We start from the raw sequence: 20,882 nt of genomic DNA, 5'->3' as shown, positions 1-20,882 counted from the left end.
TGCGGACGCATCGCTCACGGGAGAAATAGTTGAGAGAAAACACTGCGTGCGCAATACAGGGGTTTGGACGCCATTTGAGTGTTCGTCATCCCTCATACGTGGTCAGTTTGTATCAGATTGTGTTTACCTTCATCAAGATAATCGATGACCCGGCTTAGGGTCCAAACCGAAGGAACCCTCCGAGGTCTTCAATTTAGATCAACGCTATAGCCGGAGTTCTGTCATATTGCAAATCACCAGCAAGGTGCGTAATTGTTGTGAGACACAACGGGTACCATAACGGTTCCCATTCATTGAAACCGTAAAAACTGAATAGCTGCCGAATTACGAGTGGACAAATTTTGAATGAGATCTAGAAGATCAGCTGTTCAAACCAGTGGTGACATTTGCACAGGTATGACGGTGACATGAGCGATCCTGAACTTCTACCTAATCAAGAAACGACGGTATCAGAACCGATCTGATGTTGGACTGAAGAGCATTACAGGGAGTAAAGGGATGGAGAGGTGAAGGACGAGTCCCTTCAAGGATTTTATATCAGCTGCGGAGCGACAGCGCTTTGTGGAAAATGACACCCCTTTTTCTACATGTGATTTTAATTATGTGTGGAGGTCACATACTTTATGCAGGGGCAAGTAAGTAGAACAGTACTTCTAACCACCCATCCTTCTGTGAGTCGTCCATTCATGGCATGTCTTCCCATCACTGTGACATTCCCTTCACAGAGTTACAAGTTGAATTTCAGTGTGCAGTTGTATTTAGGAGGATGATGGTTTAAGTTCTATCACATCCACACATACCATAGATTGTGGTTAAGCTGTGGCACTAACCATTCCACCCATTTCAACACATATATATTGTGCCAGCCAGCCATTAGGGTAATGAGTCTTGCCTTTAAGTGCCTTTGATTTACTGTATTGTGTTTGTGTGCTTGTGTGCCTGAGGCAGTTTAGATCATATGAAGTCATGAGACATAACCGCTGCCAAGTCAGTATGATGATGAAAAAGTGTGAGGCCTGATTCTGACACAAGCTCAGTTGCCCTTACAGAAATACTTGCTATAAAAATGACACCTTCATTAGCGCTCCAATAACATTCATACTGTATGGTTAGATCTCAAGAGCATACACAAAGCTTTTTTCCTCTAGGCCATACGCCTATTGTTATTTCTGTCATTATTACCTCTCTTTTGTTTTTGTGCTCCATATATAGAGGGTGTATCAGTGACATAATTCCAAGGGCAGACTTGGACCCACTCTCTTTAAGTGTAATTGATATACTCACTAACAGAAATGAGGGAGAGTGGTACTCGCTCACGTTTAAAGCGCATTTAGCGGATTGCAGTGCCGTGCCAGCCAACTCAATATTCATCCACATGGCTGCCAGAGTCCAGATATCAATCAGTGGGATCACTCACAGTACCTGCACTCAGATCCCAGATCAGCATTTTTAGTGCACCACTTTCTGGCCTGTTGCTCTGGCCTCTTCGTCACTGTCTGTGTCACTGATGACTGAGTAACAAAGCCTGATTCAAGAGTGGATCTGGTAGAATAACAGAACCTATGTGGCTCAACAGACTAAAAGGAAACAGTGGGCAATAATCCTTTTTCTTGATATACAAATAGCAATATGGATACAGTGAGATGATGTTGAAGGAGATGTAGAGCCCATTCTGACAGCTGCAGACATTGATTAAAGACCGCATGAGCCCCTCTGATGGACTCTGGGAGTCTGGGACTCACCATGTAATCAATGGCAGACCTTTACAGTCAGGCTGATGGTATTATTATATGATTCACTGTGCACTGAGTAAGAGATGTCTTTTTGTTTGAGATCTTGTGGTGTGGTCACTTGGCCCTTGTTGTTATTTTTCATCACTGTGCCAGCACAACCAGTTAGGCTACTGAAAAGTTAATAACTAAAGGCAGTTTTCCACTGCAGGAGCGAGAGGGCCGTTTCAGGGCAACCCACGCATTTGTGAGTGTTCCACCCACAGGAACTGTCCCTGTAAGTCCTCCTCCGGGGCCGTTTCCAGGGAAGAAATCAGTACTTCTGTGCAGCCCTGAAACTGTTGGGTGGTGTTTACAGTGATGGTTGACACTTATTGGTTAAATGTGACATGAGTAGAAGTGAATAACAATGAGGGATTATAGCTTGCAGAGTAGGCATGTTGAGCTTACTGTCACTGACTGAACACCTCCAGCTGAAATAGAGGCTTTAATTAATCAACAGTGGTGCTGGTATCTGCCTTTATCAAGTAATTAGAGCTGCCATCTGAGTGTTTAGCGGTCAAATGTTGGGGCTGTTGCTAGAGAAATATATTGTTGTTTTGAAGCGCTCGGAATTGACGTCGCGATCACAGAGCAAAGGCTACGTCAACGTGTAGGTGTGGTAGTTCCGGCACCACGGAGGAGAACCAAAAGAGAAGGACTGAGCAGGGGGCCCTTCCGGTAATCGTTCAAGTGACTTGAAAGTCCCATGAGTTCCTGCAGTGGAAAGATGCCCTTAAATTAGAAGAAATAAACAGTAGGCCTACCATTTAAAGCAGATTATGGTTTTAGTAAGACCTAAGAAAAATTGGAATTGGAATAATAATTTATAGATACATGCAAATATCATGTACAACTCATGCGAAAGGCTCTGGGCAGATATGACATTGTGCAATATCATTCTTAAGAGAAAGATGCATTCAGTGCAGATATTATTTAGTATATAGCCATTGCTTCTACATTAACATTAAGTCAGCTTAGATTGTCCTTTTTGAGACTACACATAGATCATACTGTGTGCCTATGGATGCCTTCAAATTAACTCGATGATAATCAGAAACCCATGTGTTATGCTAATGACATATTTTAGTGAGACGAATGAGACAAATCCCACTTTGATTCTTAGTTCTTGTATTCATTTGACTAATAATATACCCAATGATGAGAAGTTACCACAGTTTATTCAATGCAGTAGGCATCTATACATGCACTATGAAGCTCTGACTTTGAATCTACTATGTACTTTCAGGACACCAGTTTTTCTGACTTTGCTCGATATAACAATTCATTTCATTATAAAATATTCTATGATGAGTGATTGTTCAACGGTAAGAATTCTGTCTTTAATTTACTCATAGACTTACTGACTTACAGTGTGACTCACAAAATTTCACATTATAAATATAAATGTTTTTGGTAAAAAAAATAAAAAATAAAAAAAAATCTCACATACTCACTGTCTTTAAAATAAAATCCCTTTTGAAGAGAGTGAGAAACAATGACGTGTTTTGATTTTTTAAAGCATCTTAAGCATTAAGTGTTTTTATTATTATTATATTAATATATGACCTGAATCAGACAGGCCTAAAGCAGACATTGGGCCCTGGCAGATTAAAGCCCCAGCCATGTCAGTGGCAGGACTGCCCTCTAAGGTGCTGCAGAGATATGTCTGCTAGCACTGCAGTGGTTCTGCCTTTGCAATTACAGGGTAGGACATGAATGGAAAGAGGAATATATTTGCATAATGACCCGATATGACATTAGCTAAATACAGAAGCTGTTCCATATTCATCAGCCCATCATATGCCTGGATCCTTTTATTTTGGCCAGATGACAGCTGTTTGTTTTTGAGAAAGTAGATGTGACACTGGAGCTGGATTATTTTTACCTTCAAAACACTGTGACAGAGACACCGTAGAGACCTGTCAGCCAACATCGCCAGCATGCTGCCTGATCCTCCTCCACTGTTTTCTGTAGTGTCATCCTTTCAAGTAAACAACAAACAGCACTGAGTCAGAACTGAGAATATCCCGGTTGAAAACTGTAAGGAATCTTCACACTGCAAATAGTGTGTTGAATCACACAGTGTTTGAGACTAGAAAAGACTGTGCTGACAACTGTGTATTTTGCTTTCATTATCAGCTGCTCCAAGGTAACCTTGATAGAGTATTTATTATCAGAGGACAAAGGGGACTTACTCCCTCTAGCCTGCTGGAAATCAGTGGAAGATGTCTATGATGTGGTAATGAGCCTGTGAAGGATGTGACATTGTGATCGTATTGTTTTGTTATCTTCAAAGTCCTTTTGTCCTCTCCTCCCCTCCGTCAGATCGGCCTGCTGCCCCCGTGAACGTCTCCATCACGCACCTGCGGGCTGACTCGGCTACCGTGTCTTGGAACATTGTGGACGTAGATGTTGTCATTGGCTACGCTATCTCACAGCAGGTTAGAGTGAGATCTGAGGACGGCGCTGTGTCCTAAGGGAGCAAATCATATTGCTTGTTGGGCTCTGAGCTTGAATGGCTTGAGAAGGGTTTTAGAAGAAATGTCCTGTGTGTGTGTGTGTGTGTGTGTGTGTGTGTTTGTATGCAAGGATTTGTTCCTGTGGCTTGTGTGTCTGTGCATGTATGTATTCCTTACTGTGTGTGTGTGTGTGTGTGTGTGTGTGTGTGTATGCATGGATTTGTTCCTGTGGCTTGTGTGTCTGTGTGTGTATGTATTCCTTACTGTGTGTGTGTATGTGTGTTTGTGTGTGTGTGTGTATGTCTATGTGTGTGTATGTCTATGCGTGTGTGTCTGTGTGTGTGTATGAATGTATTTGTTCCCGTGGCTTGTGTGTCTGTGCGTGTATGTCTTCTTTACTGTGTGTGTGTGTGTGTGTGTGTGTGTGTGTGTGTGTGTGTGTGTGTGTGTGTGTGTGTGTGTGTGTGTGTGTGTATGCATGTATTTGTTCTTGTGGCTTGTGTGTCTGTGCGTGTATGTATTCCTTACTGTGTGTGTGTGTGTGTGTGTGTGTGTGTGTGTGTGTGTGTGTGTGTGTGTGTGTATGCATGTATTTGTTCCCGTGGCTTGTGTGTCTGTGCGTGTATGTATTCCTTACTGTGTGTGTGTGTGTGTGTGTGTGTGTGTGTGTGTGTGTGTGTGTGTGTGTGTGTGTGTGTGTGTGTGTATATGCATGTATTTGTTCCCGTGGCTTGTGTGTCTGTGCGTGTATGTATTCCTTACTGTGTGTGTGTCTCTGTGTGTTTGTCAGAGGCAGGATGGCTTGGCACAGAGGTTCATCAGCGAGGTAAACACCACTAGCCGGGCGTGTGTGCTCTGGAACCTGGATGAAGATACCGATTACATCATTCAGGTCCAATCTATTGGCATGCATGGCGAGAGTCAAGCAAGCAAGAGGATCCATTTCAGAACACTGGAGAAGTCAGATCACTTTCAGTCTAGCTTAATGGACCAAGGTACAACTGGGATCAAAAATCCATCTGAAATGCCAGGCAGATTGGTTTTATTAGGAAGCTACAGCACATGTAGTGCTTGTCAGAGCAGTTAACATTCACAGACACAAAAACACCTTTATTGTGAACAAAATAGAGGACTGTATATCTTTGGTAAAGTCTCTATGAGAAAGATACTATTTTTGGGTTATTTTAGGTTGTCTCTCACAGTTTCACAGTGTTTTATTCATATGGTGTCTCCCTTCTCCTGTGTTTCGCTGAAGATGACCCATCAGTGGAGGGTCTAGACATGACCAGACAGTTGCAGACTGGAGAGATGGTCATCGTCATGACAGTACTAATCATGTGGGCAGGTAAACACCCATGCAGATCTCACTGGAAAACACCAGCCCTACGTAACACCAGTCTCAACATTTGCCAAAGGATTGTGGCTTAAGTTTTTAGCATACCAATATCTACATGGACCCTGCTTGGTTCTAATAAGTCATACCTAGTCCAGTTGCTTTTCTAATGATTGACGTTTTATGGTTGAAATGACTTGCCACTCTCCTGCACCTCACACGTATGAATGTGCTGACAGGGCTAAAAGGCACCTGTAGAGATTATACATCAGTCATCTATGATTGGCAGTCTCATGCTGAGATAGATATTACAACACTTAAGCCCAAATTGGGGGGGGGGTGGCTCTGTGGAGTTCCAGAATGAAGAAAATGAATGTGATGGGGGACTTCTGGGAAAAGAAACAGATTATTCTGTTGGCTGACATTTAAGAAAAGACAGCTCTTGGCTTGTCTGCTGGCAATTCTTTTTTTTTACATCAAACATTTGGCATGAAGGATATATCTAGATGTGCTTTTACACTTCTTTTGTGTCGCTCAGAAAACGTAATAAATAAAATAAAGAATTGAAAGTAAATTAAATAATTTAAATCATCACTTGTTTAACAGCAGATTCAAGATTTGTCTCTCATTCGTTCCCAGCTGTCATAGGTCTGTTCTGTAGGCAGTATGACATCATCAAAGACAATGACTCCAACAACCACAGCAAAGAGAAGGCCAAGCCCCCCTCAGAACACAGTACTCCCGACTACCACCACGGAGGGTTATTAGGGAGTAAAGTAAGTCACGAGAACTCCCTATAGCTACATTTACAAATGTACCTAAACAAGCCTGCAGGCCACAAGGTGGTAACTCTAAGGCCAATTTCCTTCCAATGTAAGTCTAGAAACTTTCACAGTAATGAGAAAAACTGATGAGAACTTTCCTGCCGTGTCCTCTCCCTGCCTATCTGATGTTTAGAGGTATGCTTTAGGGCCTTAGCTAGCTAACTATAAAACACAGTCAACAAAGAGAACAGAAAATCAACTTTGGCTAAATCTCATAACTTGCTCTGTAAACTAGAGTTACGCATCATGACTGTTATTTAAAGCTAACTGACACTTGCATAATGTTCTGTACACAGTGATGGTAATAATTTGTGCTCTTTTGCAGTTTCAAAGGACCGCATCATCAATCAGCATCATCAAGGTTTGACCCAAGCCTCCACCAGGCCAAGCCTCCTCTTACTTACTCCCTACCTCTACATGTATAAGACTACTAACTGGCCTAGGCAACCACTTTTAGTACCTGTCCCTGGCTCATACCTAGAGTAGCAACCTCTTACCTGTCCTAGTCCAAAAGGTGTAGCTAAGACACCCACTTGACTCCTGACCTAGTCTCCTAAACCTCACACAACAGATCTAGTGTCCTCCCACCTGACCAGGACTCCTCTGAGGTGACCCCTGCGGCCGTTTAATCCTGCAGGCTACTCTTATCCGAGCAGGACAGGGATCACCTGATCCCCACCTGACCTGGCAACACTGGCCCCTCCTGACCCTGTGCACATCCAGATCAACGCTTGACTCAGCTGAACCAAATCCCTCCCATGAGCACCGTTCTTTCCCAGCTGGAGTTCCATCTTAACAGAGCACTGGCCATTTGACTGCACAGCGCACAGCGCTGGTTCATTGCATTCTTCCTAATGTGACTACTTAGTCACCTCAAGGCATACAAAGCCAGGTTTGGGTGTCATAAATACATCTAGCAGTGATCCAACAGTAACATCTGATGAAGTTTGAGTAGCCTACATGGACCCTGCTTGAATTCCAACGAATGGTTGTTTTCAGAAGGGCGATACTTGTGTGTGTGTGTGACTTATTTTCTATAAGGCTCTGTATAATGTTATATGAAAAGCATGGGTATTAGGAGAGTACGCTAATTAGATTACTCACAAAATGATGTTTGTATGTTTATGGAACTCTGTAGTATTACTATTATGGAGAAAACTGCCAGGAACCATTTCCATTTAAATATTATGTCTGACAAATGGATTGAAATGGGCTTGTCTGAAAATTGCCACATTCAGAGAGAAACAATGAGGCCTACAGAACAGTCACACCCGTTGTCTTAACACTGTCAAATCAGATGGTTTATTTATTTCATTACAGATATGGGGGTAAATACGATTTTGTAAGTATATTAAGTTGCACTTGTTCTGTACATTAAAACACTCTAAAATGACACATTGGATTTTTTTCATCCTTCCTGCTATCATTACTAGTCACCACATTAAAACACGTAGTGTGTACTTTTATTATATAAATAGACCTTGTACCTCTGCCTCTTATAGCCTTACTATTAGAGTTAGAACTACAAACGATTAATTCTTTCATGGACACATTTGCATGACCATTTTGAAATGTACCTTCGTAAGGCTACATGAAGAATATTTCTGACACCAAAAAGTAGCTTAAACTTATATGGGCAACTATTATACCCATTATAGAAGCTAAAGTATAGGAACGTAATTTGTTGGCAAAACCATCATAACCACATTTGTTAAAAAAAAAAAAAAAACGATTTCCCATATCTTGCAGAGGAGAAATATAAAAGCGGATGTTGTCATCATCTAAAGCGGAAATACACACAGGGAAAGGAAATGTCCCAACAATGAATCTTTAAAAGTTTTAATTTCATGTAGCAATAGTGGTAAAGAATTGAGCTTATAGAATGGTAAAGCCGTATGCTCTGTATATGTGTTGTCAAAGCAAGTATACATACGAACCATCTTGGCAACAGAAGTTCGTCGTGATAGTGTTCTGTAGCCTGACAGACTTGCAAGTTTTGCTCAACAGCTTAGATAGCTAACATGCAGTCAAGTAATGTTATCCTAGCGTGAAGTTTCCTAGCCAACGTTAGCTTTTCGTGTTGACTATCACTGCTATTACAAGATATCGCTAGCTACCTGCCAACACATTTGGGATAGTTTTCTGTTCTCCCCACACGCATTACAGTAAGTGAAACTTTAAAGTTTAGGATATGCTAGCTGGTTAACTTTTCTGGCTTGCATAAACTACACGTTGTAGTGGTCTTTGGCGCTAACATCTTACATTATAATTTAGCTATCGCTGCTCATTTCTGTTAACGTTATAGTTAACAAAAAAGTTATTGAAACTGACATATTTTGCTAGCAAATTGTTAACTAACGTTGGCCTCAGTAGCCGAATTAGACAACTGCACAGTAAAGTTTAGAACACTGTTCCATCTCTCCACCTCTACGATATCTGACCTTAATGAAATATGATCCGAAATTATCAGGCGACAAGACTGGCAAGGTGAATTGCTGTTAGGTGAGTAGCCAAAGGCAATGGTGGCCCGACTGATGACACTGATAGTTGTGTCTTTGTGTGGGAGAGGAAGAGGAAGATGACAGTGTGCAGCTAAAGGAATGAGCTGATTGCCATTCGAGCAGAGGGAACTGCATTTGAGAAGCGGACAAAATGCCCCGACGGAAACAATCCAACCCACAGCCAGTAAAATGTAAGTCCTTTTTTACATTTAATTGCTTGAATATGACGCAAATCGTCAGTGGTATTCTGTGGAAATGAAATTATCTTTTTATTGTGATAAGTCTAACGCCAATTATATCACTGCAACAAATGTGTAGTCGACGAGGAAGTAACCTCAACTCAGTTAAAATCTATCCACTCTCTCTGCCGGCTTTAGATTTATTTTCAAGTTCAAGTATTTTTATTCGTCACATACAAAGAAGTAGTTACTACAATATAGCAGTTCCCTGTCATTCTCTACGTCGTTTGTGTCCGTTTATAAATGTATAAATATGATCAAGCCTTGTGTTGGCACTTCTTCCGAATTCATCTGGCGTGTAAGTCCGATGTGAACTTATTGTAGAGTCGTTCTGGAAATTAGTGCTTCGTTCAGAGTGGCCCCTTTTGTCGCATGTTTAATTAGCTTATTTTGGTGGTTCTTCTACCACGTTTACATTGGGATTTATTCCAGTGCTTCCGAATTTTCTTGTTATTGAAGTAGATGTTATAAGCCATGCTGAGGAAAATCCTCAGTCAACAAATAATAAACGACTGTTCAGTGGAAGTGTACTTCGTTCCAAGCAAAATCTCAACCTAGCAGCTATCAGTCCGAGTCCCTTCCAGACATCCCCTTCTTCCTCAGTCTTTCCTAACTCCATTTCCCTTCAGAGACTGCCAAGAAGAGTTGGGTTAACCCATCCCTGACCTCTCCCTGTACCCCCACCATTGAGCAACACACACACACACACACACACACACACACACACACACACACACACACACATTTGGCTCCTCTTCGCAGTTCCTTCCTCTCACAGTGACTCCTGACCCATTCGTGTCTTTGAGCTGACCGTGTCTCATGTTTTAATGTGAAACCTGCCGCCCAGACCTTAGGGGTTGTGTTGTTCCTGTTATTACTACTGCTCTATCATCTGGACTTGCCCTCTGCAGAATGAGATTGCTGGTACGAAATCAGAATAGCAATATCCTTGGGAAGGATCTACAAATCGTTCCAATATTTCTGCAATTTGGGGGTGCAGCATGTTTTTTCTTTTAGATTACAGTGGCAACCATGATGTTGGTGGGAATACACATATATAAACATGCGCTGAATGGCTGTGTGTATGTGGCATGTTGTAAACACCTCCCCCTTGGCCGGCAAACAGTCAGGAAAGAGAAGTAGAGGAGGCAAGAGGAAGACGTGTGAGGGAGAGGAAGATGCAGAAAGAGGAAGAAAACAAAAAGGGGAAGCTTAAGGCAGGAAAAAGACTGCGGTACTCTATTTGAGATATCTTCAGCCCCCTGTGGTATTGTAACACAGGTTAGGCTGCACTGTGGATATAAAGTGCAGTTCCTACAACTGAAGCACAACTATACCTACATATAGACCACATTTGTGCCTGATGAGAGTATGATTGCATTACATGCATTGAAACTCATCTCTGTTCCTCAAAATGTATACGTTTTTTTTATATGAATAAAATCCCTTCATGGCCCTAAAATGGCTTGGTTGTACCTGTACACCTTTGCCTCATTTAGTTGTTGCGACACTTTTCGTTTGTGGTGCCTCGGTGGTGGAATGACCTATCTAGTGCCATCCGTTCCAGCGACAGCCTTGGTATATTTAAAAAGTGCAAAAAAATTGGCTTGAGGCCTACTTCATAGTTTTTGGTATTTGTTATTGTTACTGTTATTATTATTATTATTATAAATGTTATAAATTGGTGCCTAATATTGTTTCTTGTATTTGTTTTCATTAGGCTAGTATTAGCTACTGCCTTTTTAATGTTTTATTGATCTGTTTTTAGTGTTTGTTTTTAATGTTTTGTAAGTCGGCTTTGGACAAAAGCATCTGCTAAAAAACCATAGCCATAGTATTCGCAGAGCTATGAATATGCAAATTAGTCCCGCCTCTATATATCTGCCTTCGGCTTAGCTACCTTATCAAATAGTTAATAATGTGTTACTAATGTTAGATCAACTTTGGTCCCAATCGCCAACTCTGACTTCGTTAGATTGAAATGCTAAACATCCAAATGTGCCGTAAAGGAGAGACGTTTTGAACACCATAGAAAGTCTCCGAAGAAAGCTGTTCTGAGTACTTACTGCTCTTAGTCTTCTTGACGTCAGATCACACCTCGGCAAAGGTACAGTAAAGTTGTAGTTTATTGACAGCTCTGCAGGATCAATGTCTTACCAATGACAAGATAAGAAACCGTGATAACAATGAACAGCCCTACATCATAATCATCATTTAAACCCCAAACCCAAGGACAAATATAGATATACCTCATGATCATACACTTTAACATCTTGTGTGTAAATGGGTATAACTTTACATAACTCAGTACCTCTACCAGATTGATGAAATACCTTGGGTCAAAAATCCCAATTTGCTGGAAATCTTCATATCTCAGCTTTCCAAGAACCTGTTGGCATCATCGTCATCATGATGCACACTTTCCCACATTGTGAAGGAACACAACCAGATGGAACCGTCTGATAACTCCTTTTTGGTAAACATGTTTCAGGTCACTCTAACTTCAGCTGGCACATTCCTGGTCCAGAGAACATCGCAAAGGCTAAGGCCTGTTTCCCAATCTTCATCTTGTTCCATCATCAACAAGAGCGCTTGTCCTGAAATACCCCCACAGCTCTGTCATCCCCCTGCCTTCTCCTAACAGAGGGAGAGCAATGCACAGTCCCCTTTAGGCAGCTGAGTCCATGTTAAAACATTACAACCAGGAAAATTCCGCAACAAAAGCCATCTAGTTCATCAGAAGTAATATCATACTATATGTATATGTATACTGACGTTACCCCTCCCTCCTGACCCTATGTTTGTGACACATGAAACCCAGGCTCTCTGATTCCGTGTTTTTGAGACTATCGTTGGTACACTGCAGTTCCATGGTGGAAATACTCCATGGTAATAAGCCATGGTGTTGACTGCTTATTGTCTTTTTTTTTTATCACTTTCTATGCCAGACCAATGTCTGCCATGTGCTGTCCACTGCCGTACACTATTCTGTTTATGGTCCACAGATGTGCTGTTGTTTTGTCAAATCCCAACCCGTTGTGTTCTGTTTTGCTTTCAGTGGACTATGAGGATGGCATTACGGTGGGGAACCCAGACACCCTGGTACTGGAGAGCAACCTCCTACTGGGGCAGGACCTGGAGTTCGGAGAGGCAGACTTCAAGATCATAGGTTTCGACCGAGATTCAGGTAGACCTAACTAATGGGCAATGGCTAAAACTGAGAATGGGTGAATGTTGACAGGATGCAGCTATGCCTTAGGTGCTGTGATGCAGTTGATCTGACCCAAGAACATATAGGTATTCATACATGTAGTAGCCTATAAATATATATACACAGGACAAGCTCACAGGGCGTGTGGAGACTCCATTTCATTCACAAATATTCCTGTGTGCTACCTAGCATTTCAAGCACTTTATTTGTGCATTACTGCTGCAAGTTTCGCACGGTTGTTACGAGTTTTAGGACACCAGGGGCACGTGACCAAGTTCACGCCTCCAAAAACAAACCTTTTGTGTTTCTAATCCAGAGGGCATAATCAGATGGGTGTAGGCAGTCCTGATGCGTGAACAGCAATTAAGCTCAATTAAGCTCTATAATTATGCTATAATCAATACACATTGTCGCTGAAGCATCTGTGTCAAAGTAAACCGCTTTTTTCTACCACTGACAGGCTCATAATGTTATTATAAGTGTGACTACATGGAAAGGATCCCTACAGATATGTGTCTACCTGTGTCTGTTTACCTCTGTAACTGTAAAGAACTGTACCGTGAAGAACTGTGTTTACCTCTGTAACTGTAGAACCTGAACATTTCTGTAGTTTCTGTAATCAGACCCTTATAATGACATTATGAGTCTGTCAGAGGCGGGGGGGGGAAACCGGTTTACTTTGGATGCAGCCCCAGGGGATTACATTGTAACGCCATTTATAGTGTTTCAACTCAATACTGGATTGATTCGATCATTAATTGTCCATAGTGAGAGTTTGGACCCAAACAAATCTAAAAATAGGTTAGCCCAGGTTGAAAAGTCCCAAAGTTTCCCTTTAATGTATCTCAGAACAAATAGCATGTCAGTAAATCTGATCCGAAATAAACCAAGAAGCTAACCCAGCCCTGTGCCTTGTGTGGTGTCAGACTGTGCATCGGGGGACATGGGCATGGCTGTGTACTCCCTGAGCGACGAGGAGTGCAGCAGCTACAAGCAGCTCAGCCTGGGCAGCGATGTGGACGACCTCCGCGACCCGGCCAGCGACGACGCCTTTCCGCCCCGCCTCAGCTGTGGGGGCTGCGGGGGGATCCTGGAGGACCCCCAACAGCACCTGTGCCTTCGCTGTGGCGCTCACAACCACTCAGGGACCGGCCGCAGGTCTGCAGGGGGCGCCACTCCGGCAAAGACCACTCAAGGTGACGTGCGTCTCAGAGCGCAGAGACGAAGCAAGCCAGCCAAGACCAGCCCCATCCCCACCACCACCACCACTACCACCTGCACCCTCTCTGCCGGCCGCAAGAACTTCTCGTGCCATCTGTGCAGCTTCACGTCGCGCTACTCCAACCACCTGAAGCGCCACATGAAGACGCACAACGGGGAGAAGCCCTACCAGTGCCCGCACTGCCCCTACGCCTCGGCACAGCTGGTCAACCTGCAGCGCCACATGCGCATCCACACGGGCGAGAAGCCCTACAAGTGCTCGCAGTGCGCCTTCGCCTGCAGCTCGCTGGGCAACCTGCGGCGGCACCAGCGCATGCACGCGCAGGAGCGGCCGCACACCTGCAGCCAGTGCAGCTATCGCGCCAGCAGCAGCCTCAGCCTCAAGAGGCACATGACCACGCACAAGAGCAGCAGCAGCAACAACAGCAGCAGCAGCAGCAACAGAGAGGAGGCCATCGAGGATGGTAGGGGTCAAACCTGGCTGGACGTTTGTTTTTATTGAAAGAATACAGAGAACAGGGAGGTTCCATAGTCGTATGCAAGCACAGTATTTTATGAGACGTGACAAGGAGTGTCTGAGTTCAAATTCAAATAGTGATTGTATAATAACGTAGCTCATTCATTTAGTGTTTGGAAATGGAGGCCTATTTATTTAATTGTATTCATTACTTCTGTGTCTCTATGAAGAACGAATAACATGGATGAAACAAAGACCACTAGATAGGTTTTTTTAAATGTATCTCAATTTTGAGACTGTAAATCTCAGTGGCCAGTAGCTGTGGGTTTTGTGTGAGTAGTAAGAACTAGTAATATTGTTTGTCCTTGTAACTGTGTGCGAGTGGATATGATGGTGGAGTATTGTGTGCAAGACAAACAGATTTGTTATGTGTGTAGGTGTTCAGCAGTTTGTGTTTCTTTGGGGTAAATGTTGTGCGCGGGAAGTAGAGATGCGCTGTAGGCTGGGCTGTGTGTCTGTGTGTCTGTGTGTCTGTGTGTCTGTGTGGGGCGTTGTCCTGAGCTGTGTGAGGAACTGGACACTGCAGAGAATGCCACAGAAAAGGAAAGGGGAAGTGGGGCTCAAACCCAGGAAAGAGGAAGACAGATTTGTCTGTTGCTTTACCGTCTCTGTTTTGACGTCTTCTTTCTTCAACATTTCCTCTCTCTCTCTCCCCCCTCTCTGCCCCCCTCTCTCTCCCTCTCTCTCTGTAGGAGTGGTGTCAGACTTTATGATGTGCATCAGCAGCAGCGACTCTGACTTCCTGCACTCGTACGACAGCTTGCAGGAGGACCAGCCCCCTTCCAGCCTGCTGGAGCCCGGAGCTGAGGAGGACCAGGGGGTGCCGTCCCTCCTCTTCCCCTGCGGGCTAGACCAGGAGCCGCCCTCCCCCGTCAACGGCCACGCCGCCTCCTCCGCCGAGCGCCCGCTGCAGGAATCGCCCCGGAGCCCCGAGCCTCCGGCCCCCGGCGGCCGCGCCAAAGCCCCCGAGCGCCTGTACACGTGCCCGGTCTGCCCCTTCACCAGCCAGTACCCCAACCACCTGGCGCGCCACAGCAAGACGCACAGCGGCGAGAAGCCCTACGGCTGCCCCCACTGCCCCTACGCCTCGGCACACCTGGACAACCTCAAGCGGCACATGCGCGTGCACACGGGCGAGAAACCGTACGCCTGCGACCTCTGCGACTATGCCTGCGGCAACCTGGCCAACCTGCGGCGGCACGAGCGCATTCACACGGGCGCCAAGCCCTTCCTGTGCCCGCTGTGCCCGTACAGCTGCAACCAGAGCATGAACCTCAAGCGGCACATGCTGCGGCACAGCGGGCACAAGCCGCACCGCTGCCCTCTCTGCAGCTACACTACGGGCCACTGGGACAATTACAAGCGGCACCAGAAGAAGCACAGCGGGAGCGTGCCACAGGGCTGGGCCCAGAGCCAGGCAGTGCAGCAGGAGCAGCAGCAGCAAGAGGAGGAAGAGGAGGAGCAAGAGGAGGAGCAGGAAGAGGAGGAGGTGTAACACAGATACTCAGGCTCACACACACAGAAATGCTTGCACTTACCTACAGACACTCTTGAGAATACTCTTTACACACACACACAGACAAAGACTTTCACTTTCAGTTCACTTATTTTCTTACTCTCTGAGAAGTGTAAATAAATGTTGTGTATGATTTCTTTGACCTTATTGCTAGTGGACTCTTGTAATACTGTGCAGGCACTGCTGGCTGCTAAGGAGTTCAGCCCACTGGGATCACAGGTTTCAGAGATGCCTTTTTGGTCAAGTCAGGGCCGGCCTTGACCTCTTGACCCTCACTTTTTTCCTGATGCCTCTGGGTAATGCTGCACTGAGCCCCTTGCACACCACTAACCAGGGCATTAAGAGGAACTGCGGGTGTGTATGTTGGGGGGGGGGGGGGGGGGTGTGTGTGTGTGTGTGAGAGAGAGAAAAAGTGAGGATGAGTTTGAGTGATTATGACATTGGCCATGATGTTGCCGTTGATTTGGTGTTTTTAGTGTGATCTACTGTGAATTTTCTTGAGATAGAAGATGAATAATGTTGACCGATTCAACTTTGATTGTCATGCTACTGTTTTTATTTTTGAGCAGTTATTGACTGCTTAATGTCAGTTTGCCATTATGTTGGTTTATGTTTTATGTTAAAAAATTGAAGGGACCACCACACTTGTACACACTTATTTAACATGTACCTTTTTAGTTCTGGCTATTTTGGTTGTAGCAATGCAGACGCCATGTTTAAGATCTTTCTCTTGTTCAGCTGTTGATTTTGTGTTTCACAAAGCTTTAAGTTCCTAACTTTCTTCAGTACATGTTACCCGGACAGAACTATTTAATGCCTAAAGAATGTGATCAAGCTCATAAGCGCTGTGTAAAAATGCTCTGACTGTGGCCATTTGTGTAAAGAGCCCGGTGTGTCTCTATGAATCAGGGAAGAAATGAATTTGAATGTTTGGGTGCCATTAGTACTGCCCTCATTTGCAGGAATTGTCAAGTGACCTTTCACCTTGTAATAAAACGGATCTTTCTACCTTTTGGGAATGGAGCTTAAACTTGCTTGAGCCTTTTGTAGATGTTGGTCATTTTGCAATCTGTTCGGAGCTCGAGTGGTGTAAATGGTGCTATGGGATACTAGTTTAATGGTACACTTCCAGATGAGAGCCATCAGTGTTTAACAACTACAGATATTAGTGCAGGGGATGGGTGTGCACTGTGGCTGCATTTACTGCTGGAAGCCTGTAGAGGGCAGTAGAGGGTTGTAACCATGGGACAACCTCTTTTTTATCTCAGTCTGCAGTAGGTGCCTGTGAAATCGTGCAGGAACCATCACATTGTATGAACGTGAGCTTCAACTGCCTGCCATGTAGTGCAAAGGAGACCTCAAAGCTGATTATAAAGCTTTCAGATTGTGTGCAGGGAAATTGAACTCCCAGAATGCACCATGCTGGGCAGAAAGGGTAATGAGATGTGAAAATCAAAGTATCAGTTCTAGTGAGTCTCTTCTGACCTGACCTATTATCACACATTATGCAGATTATACTGAACCGAACTGAACTGATTTACTTCTATTTCCTGAACTGCATTTCATGAGTTGTATTGATTAATTAGTTGTACTGATTAATTACAATAGCAGATTGTTTTTCAATAGATATTTGTATTCCTGGACAGATTACAGACAAGGGTTTACAATGATTAACTGGAACAAACCCATTCTATGGCTAAGCCACGCGTAGTGGTGATGGTGAGGGCAGACATGCTTGTGTGTGGGGACAGACGTCTTGGGGCCAGGGGACACGTTGCAGGCAGGAGTCACAGCGCAGGAGCTGGTTGAAAGGGACCAAGCCTCTCTGAGACCCCTGACTTGGTTCCATTTGACCAGCTCCTAAGCCATGTGGACCCTGACCCAGTGGACTGAATGTGTCTGTTTAGGGACTGATGGTGGGTGCCAGCAGACGAAGGGAGTTCTGATGGGCGACATAAAGAACTGCATTCCAGAGGTACCGTACTCTTGACTATTATACACATATTCATTTTCTAATAGATTAATAGCCAGAAAGGTTTGTTTAATGACCTTCAATTATATAGCATGTAGCATAGCATAGTCATGTTTTTTTTTTTTGCTTGACAAACAGGTTGCTGATGAATGGTCAACAGTGATGTGTTAGCATACCGGTAAGTCATTTTAGATACGTGACGGCGCTGGGAAACTTCATCTAATTCATCTTGAGCTGACATTGTTTCCACCCTTCAGAGCCGTTGATGGGGAAGTGGTGATTATCTGTCCTTTTTCAGAAGAGGGCCGCCCATACTTAGAGCCCCCTCACACCTGTTCCACTATTTATAAGCACACATGCTCTTGATGGACAGCACCTGTGTTCTGTCAGTCAGAGAGTCACCATGACAGCTCACTGCAGTCTGCTGCCCACGGCGGCCATGTTCCCGCGCTGTAGTGCCGGCATGCAAGGCGGCAGGCACTGAGGAAATGTCCATGCAGAGTTTATGGGTTATGCTCTAAATGTGTGCCATTGTATGGCTAGTGTTTCCTTGCACAGCACTCCATAGAGCGTAGCAACTGTGTGAGTTTGGTAGGCTTTAAAGACAGACATTGTACACTGACATTCAAACAATGCAGCCCCTGAAATCGCAAACACATACACACATACACACATATGCATGGCAAACACATACACGTATGTATGGCCGCAAGCCGATGCATTTCCCTCTGTCATCCGCAAGAGTTTAAAAATAAAAACAGCTCATTTAGAAAAATGCTCACACATTAGCACTGACACAGTCCAAACTTCAGATATCTCCTCTCACTTCAGCTCTGAGGGAGGTCCCTTCAGACAGCGTAGATCAGGTCCACTTGAAACCACACACTTCCTTACATTCCATAGCTGAGTTCATCATATGGGCATATAAGGAAGTGTGTTCTCTCAAGAGGGGAAAACTGCAATCCTTCTGTAAACACAGAGCCACAATGGAGGAGGCTCCTGACTCTCATCGGCTAGTTTCACAAATCAGCCTCTCCTTTGGCCCATTGTGTGCTCGTCTTCCGACCAGATGACTTTTTTCCTGATTTGATTTTTAACCGTTTTAAAAACACTCTTGTGAATTAGATATACTACACCTTTATAAAGATTCTGTAATGGATAGCCGCATCATCCACTCCTATGCTTGGTTTCCATGGAGACTTCCTGGAGACGTTACAGTTCAAATGCGGCCTATTCAAAGCAAAACAACACACAGAATAGGTCCAGCCTGTCTGACCACATTTTAAAAAAGCACACAGTACAGTGTAACAGGATACAAAGTTAATGAAGTGACAGAGGTTAGAGACAGTTATTCAAATGGTAGAGCTCATGGAGAATCCAAAACCACATGCGCCTGTCAGAAAGTCCTCTTATCGTCCTCTTGAGCCGCAAGCCTCTCTTCTTCTAATCTTTTTTGCTTTTTAAGAGGTTCCATTAGGTTCATCTCTCTCTCTCTCTCTCTCTCTCTCTCGTTCTCTCTCTCTCTCTCTCTCGCTCTCTCTCTCTCGCTCTGTCTCTTCCCACCTATCTCTTTCTCTCGCTCCCTCTCGTTCTTTCGTCATCCTTTCATCTCTCTCCCTCTCTTGTCTGCCGTCCTTCCTCAGTGTCCGGCCGCTGGATTGTGTCCAGGATGGGCTTTCCTCTCCAGCCTTTTCTACACTCCACTCCGCCCTCCCCCCAACACACACACACATACACACATACACACACACACACACACACACACACACCATACACACACACACACACCCCTTTCCCTCCCCCTCGACAGGGCTGGGCCTCCACCTGCCAGTGCCCCTCAGAAGCCTGGGCCTCGCCTGCGCCTCCTGTTCCCTGCCCTCACCCCCCTGACAGGCAAATCACACCGCTCAGCTGTTCTCACTACATGTGAGACATCCTATTCCTATACACAGCAATGCTGACTGCTCCACTGCAGTGGGGAGGGTAGAGTGAGTGAGAGAGAGAGAGAGAGAGAGAGAGAGAGTGATGGTGGGGTGAGGGTGTTGGCAGAGAACAACTGCCAAGCTTTTTTTTGGACTGTCCTGCGGAAAAATGGTTTAACTGGCACAGCTGGGAGATTATGGTAGTTTATACCTTAGCTGTGTATGTTTAAAAGTGTTCTTTGTGGCATGTGTTATTTCACCTCCAACATATGTGGAACATGTCTCTCATTTCTGATGTTTTTAAGATAGTTAAGTGGAGGTGTTTTCATAGGCTAGATGTGCTGGGTTGTGTGTCCATGACAACATTTTTCATAATATTAAATAATCTCTTCTGCTCAAGTTATTGCTAGTGGACACAGCTTTTGGTGTAATTCATAATAGGTCACCAGTCCACTAGAATATGCTGACTATAATTCATTTTCAAAGTACACAATCTAATTATATATCAGTTACCATGCTATGGTAAAAAAATAAATAGGCCTCAATTGTGTTTCTTTGTGTTAAACAGTTGTTTTAATGGCCTCCGTTTTATCATTTAAATGACTTTAGTTTCATGTGAAATAGCAATGCTAATGTTTCTCTGAGGAAAGCCCCAGAGCTGGTCCCCCTTATTATTGTGGCCCCCGCAGACCTTCCCATATCAGCTCTGAGCATGTGCAGGAGAGCCATCCATCAGACTCAGGAGGAGCAACACATGAGCACAGGATCATTAAGCAACACTGAGGTCAACACCTGTGTTCTAAAATCAGAGGGAGAGGGAGAGGTGAGGAGAGGCAGATAGAGAAGTGTGTTTGTGTCTGTTTGTGTGTGTGTGTGTGTGTGTTTGTGTTTGTGTGTTGGGATTTGAGCTATGGTACAAAGCTGGATCTGGAACATAACTGCAGGTCTATTTCAGTTGTACACGGTGTCCAGAAATAGCCCAGGCAGACTAAGGAGTACTTCCTCCTGGTTGTATCCTGGCTGTGAGTTGGAGTTTAAGCTGGGGAGGTTTGGATGATAGCCCAGGAGCTTCAACAGACTCTCACCCAGACACAAACACACACACACACACACACACACACACACACACACACACACACACACACACACTCAGTCACACACACACACTCAGTCACACACACACATGCAAATACACACACAAACACACATTGGAAATATGTCAGACCTATTTTCACAGAAGTTTTTTTTTCTATCCTGTCTGAAGGACCAAAAAGACCAAAATGTTTTCTTTTCTTAGACACCACCTGTGCCCTGCGTCTCCTTGTGTCTCTACCAAGCACAGATGGAGAGCAGTGTACTTGTGAGTGAGTTATTCAGGAAGCAACACTGGTCAGT

General features: G+C 44.3%; 2 protein-coding genes across 3 annotated transcripts; both read left to right on the top strand.

Moving 5' to 3' along the window:
- The first annotated feature begins 1 nt into the window (after position 1).
- On the top strand, positions 2–7,781 carry fndc4b (fibronectin type III domain containing 4b). Its single transcript, XM_031580785.2, has 6 exons — positions 2–635; positions 4,098–4,213; positions 5,022–5,226; positions 5,487–5,576; positions 6,204–6,340; positions 6,714–7,781. Exons 1-6 carry the CDS (start codon positions 569–571, stop codon positions 6,753–6,755), a joined length of 657 nt encoding a protein of 218 aa, XP_031436645.1. The 5' UTR covers positions 2–568; the 3' UTR covers positions 6,756–7,781.
- A 128-nt stretch (positions 7,782–7,909) lies between these two features.
- On the top strand, positions 7,910–15,957 carry LOC105895761 (zinc finger protein 513). Of its 2 annotated transcripts, none has more exons than XM_031580783.2 (5): positions 7,910–8,553; positions 8,957–9,080; positions 12,187–12,315; positions 13,266–14,024; positions 14,770–15,957. In XM_031580783.2, exons 2-5 carry the CDS (start codon positions 9,041–9,043, stop codon positions 15,570–15,572), a joined length of 1,731 nt encoding a protein of 576 aa, XP_031436643.1. In that variant the 5' UTR covers positions 7,910–8,553; positions 8,957–9,040; the 3' UTR covers positions 15,573–15,957. The 2 variants fall into 2 exon arrangements, with proteins under 2 accessions (XP_031436643.1, XP_012677899.2); XM_012822445.3 differs by having other exon boundaries at positions 8,859–9,080.
- Positions 15,958–20,882: the final 4,925 nt, after the last annotated feature.

The sequence above is a fragment of the Clupea harengus genome, chromosome 14 (genome assembly GCF_900700415.2).
Source record: "Clupea harengus chromosome 14, Ch_v2.0.2, whole genome shotgun sequence".
Taxonomy (NCBI): Eukaryota; Metazoa; Chordata; class Actinopteri; order Clupeiformes; family Clupeidae; genus Clupea; species Clupea harengus.
Note: the sequence above shows the minus strand (reverse complement) of the source record. Positions and strands in the feature narration are given on the sequence as shown.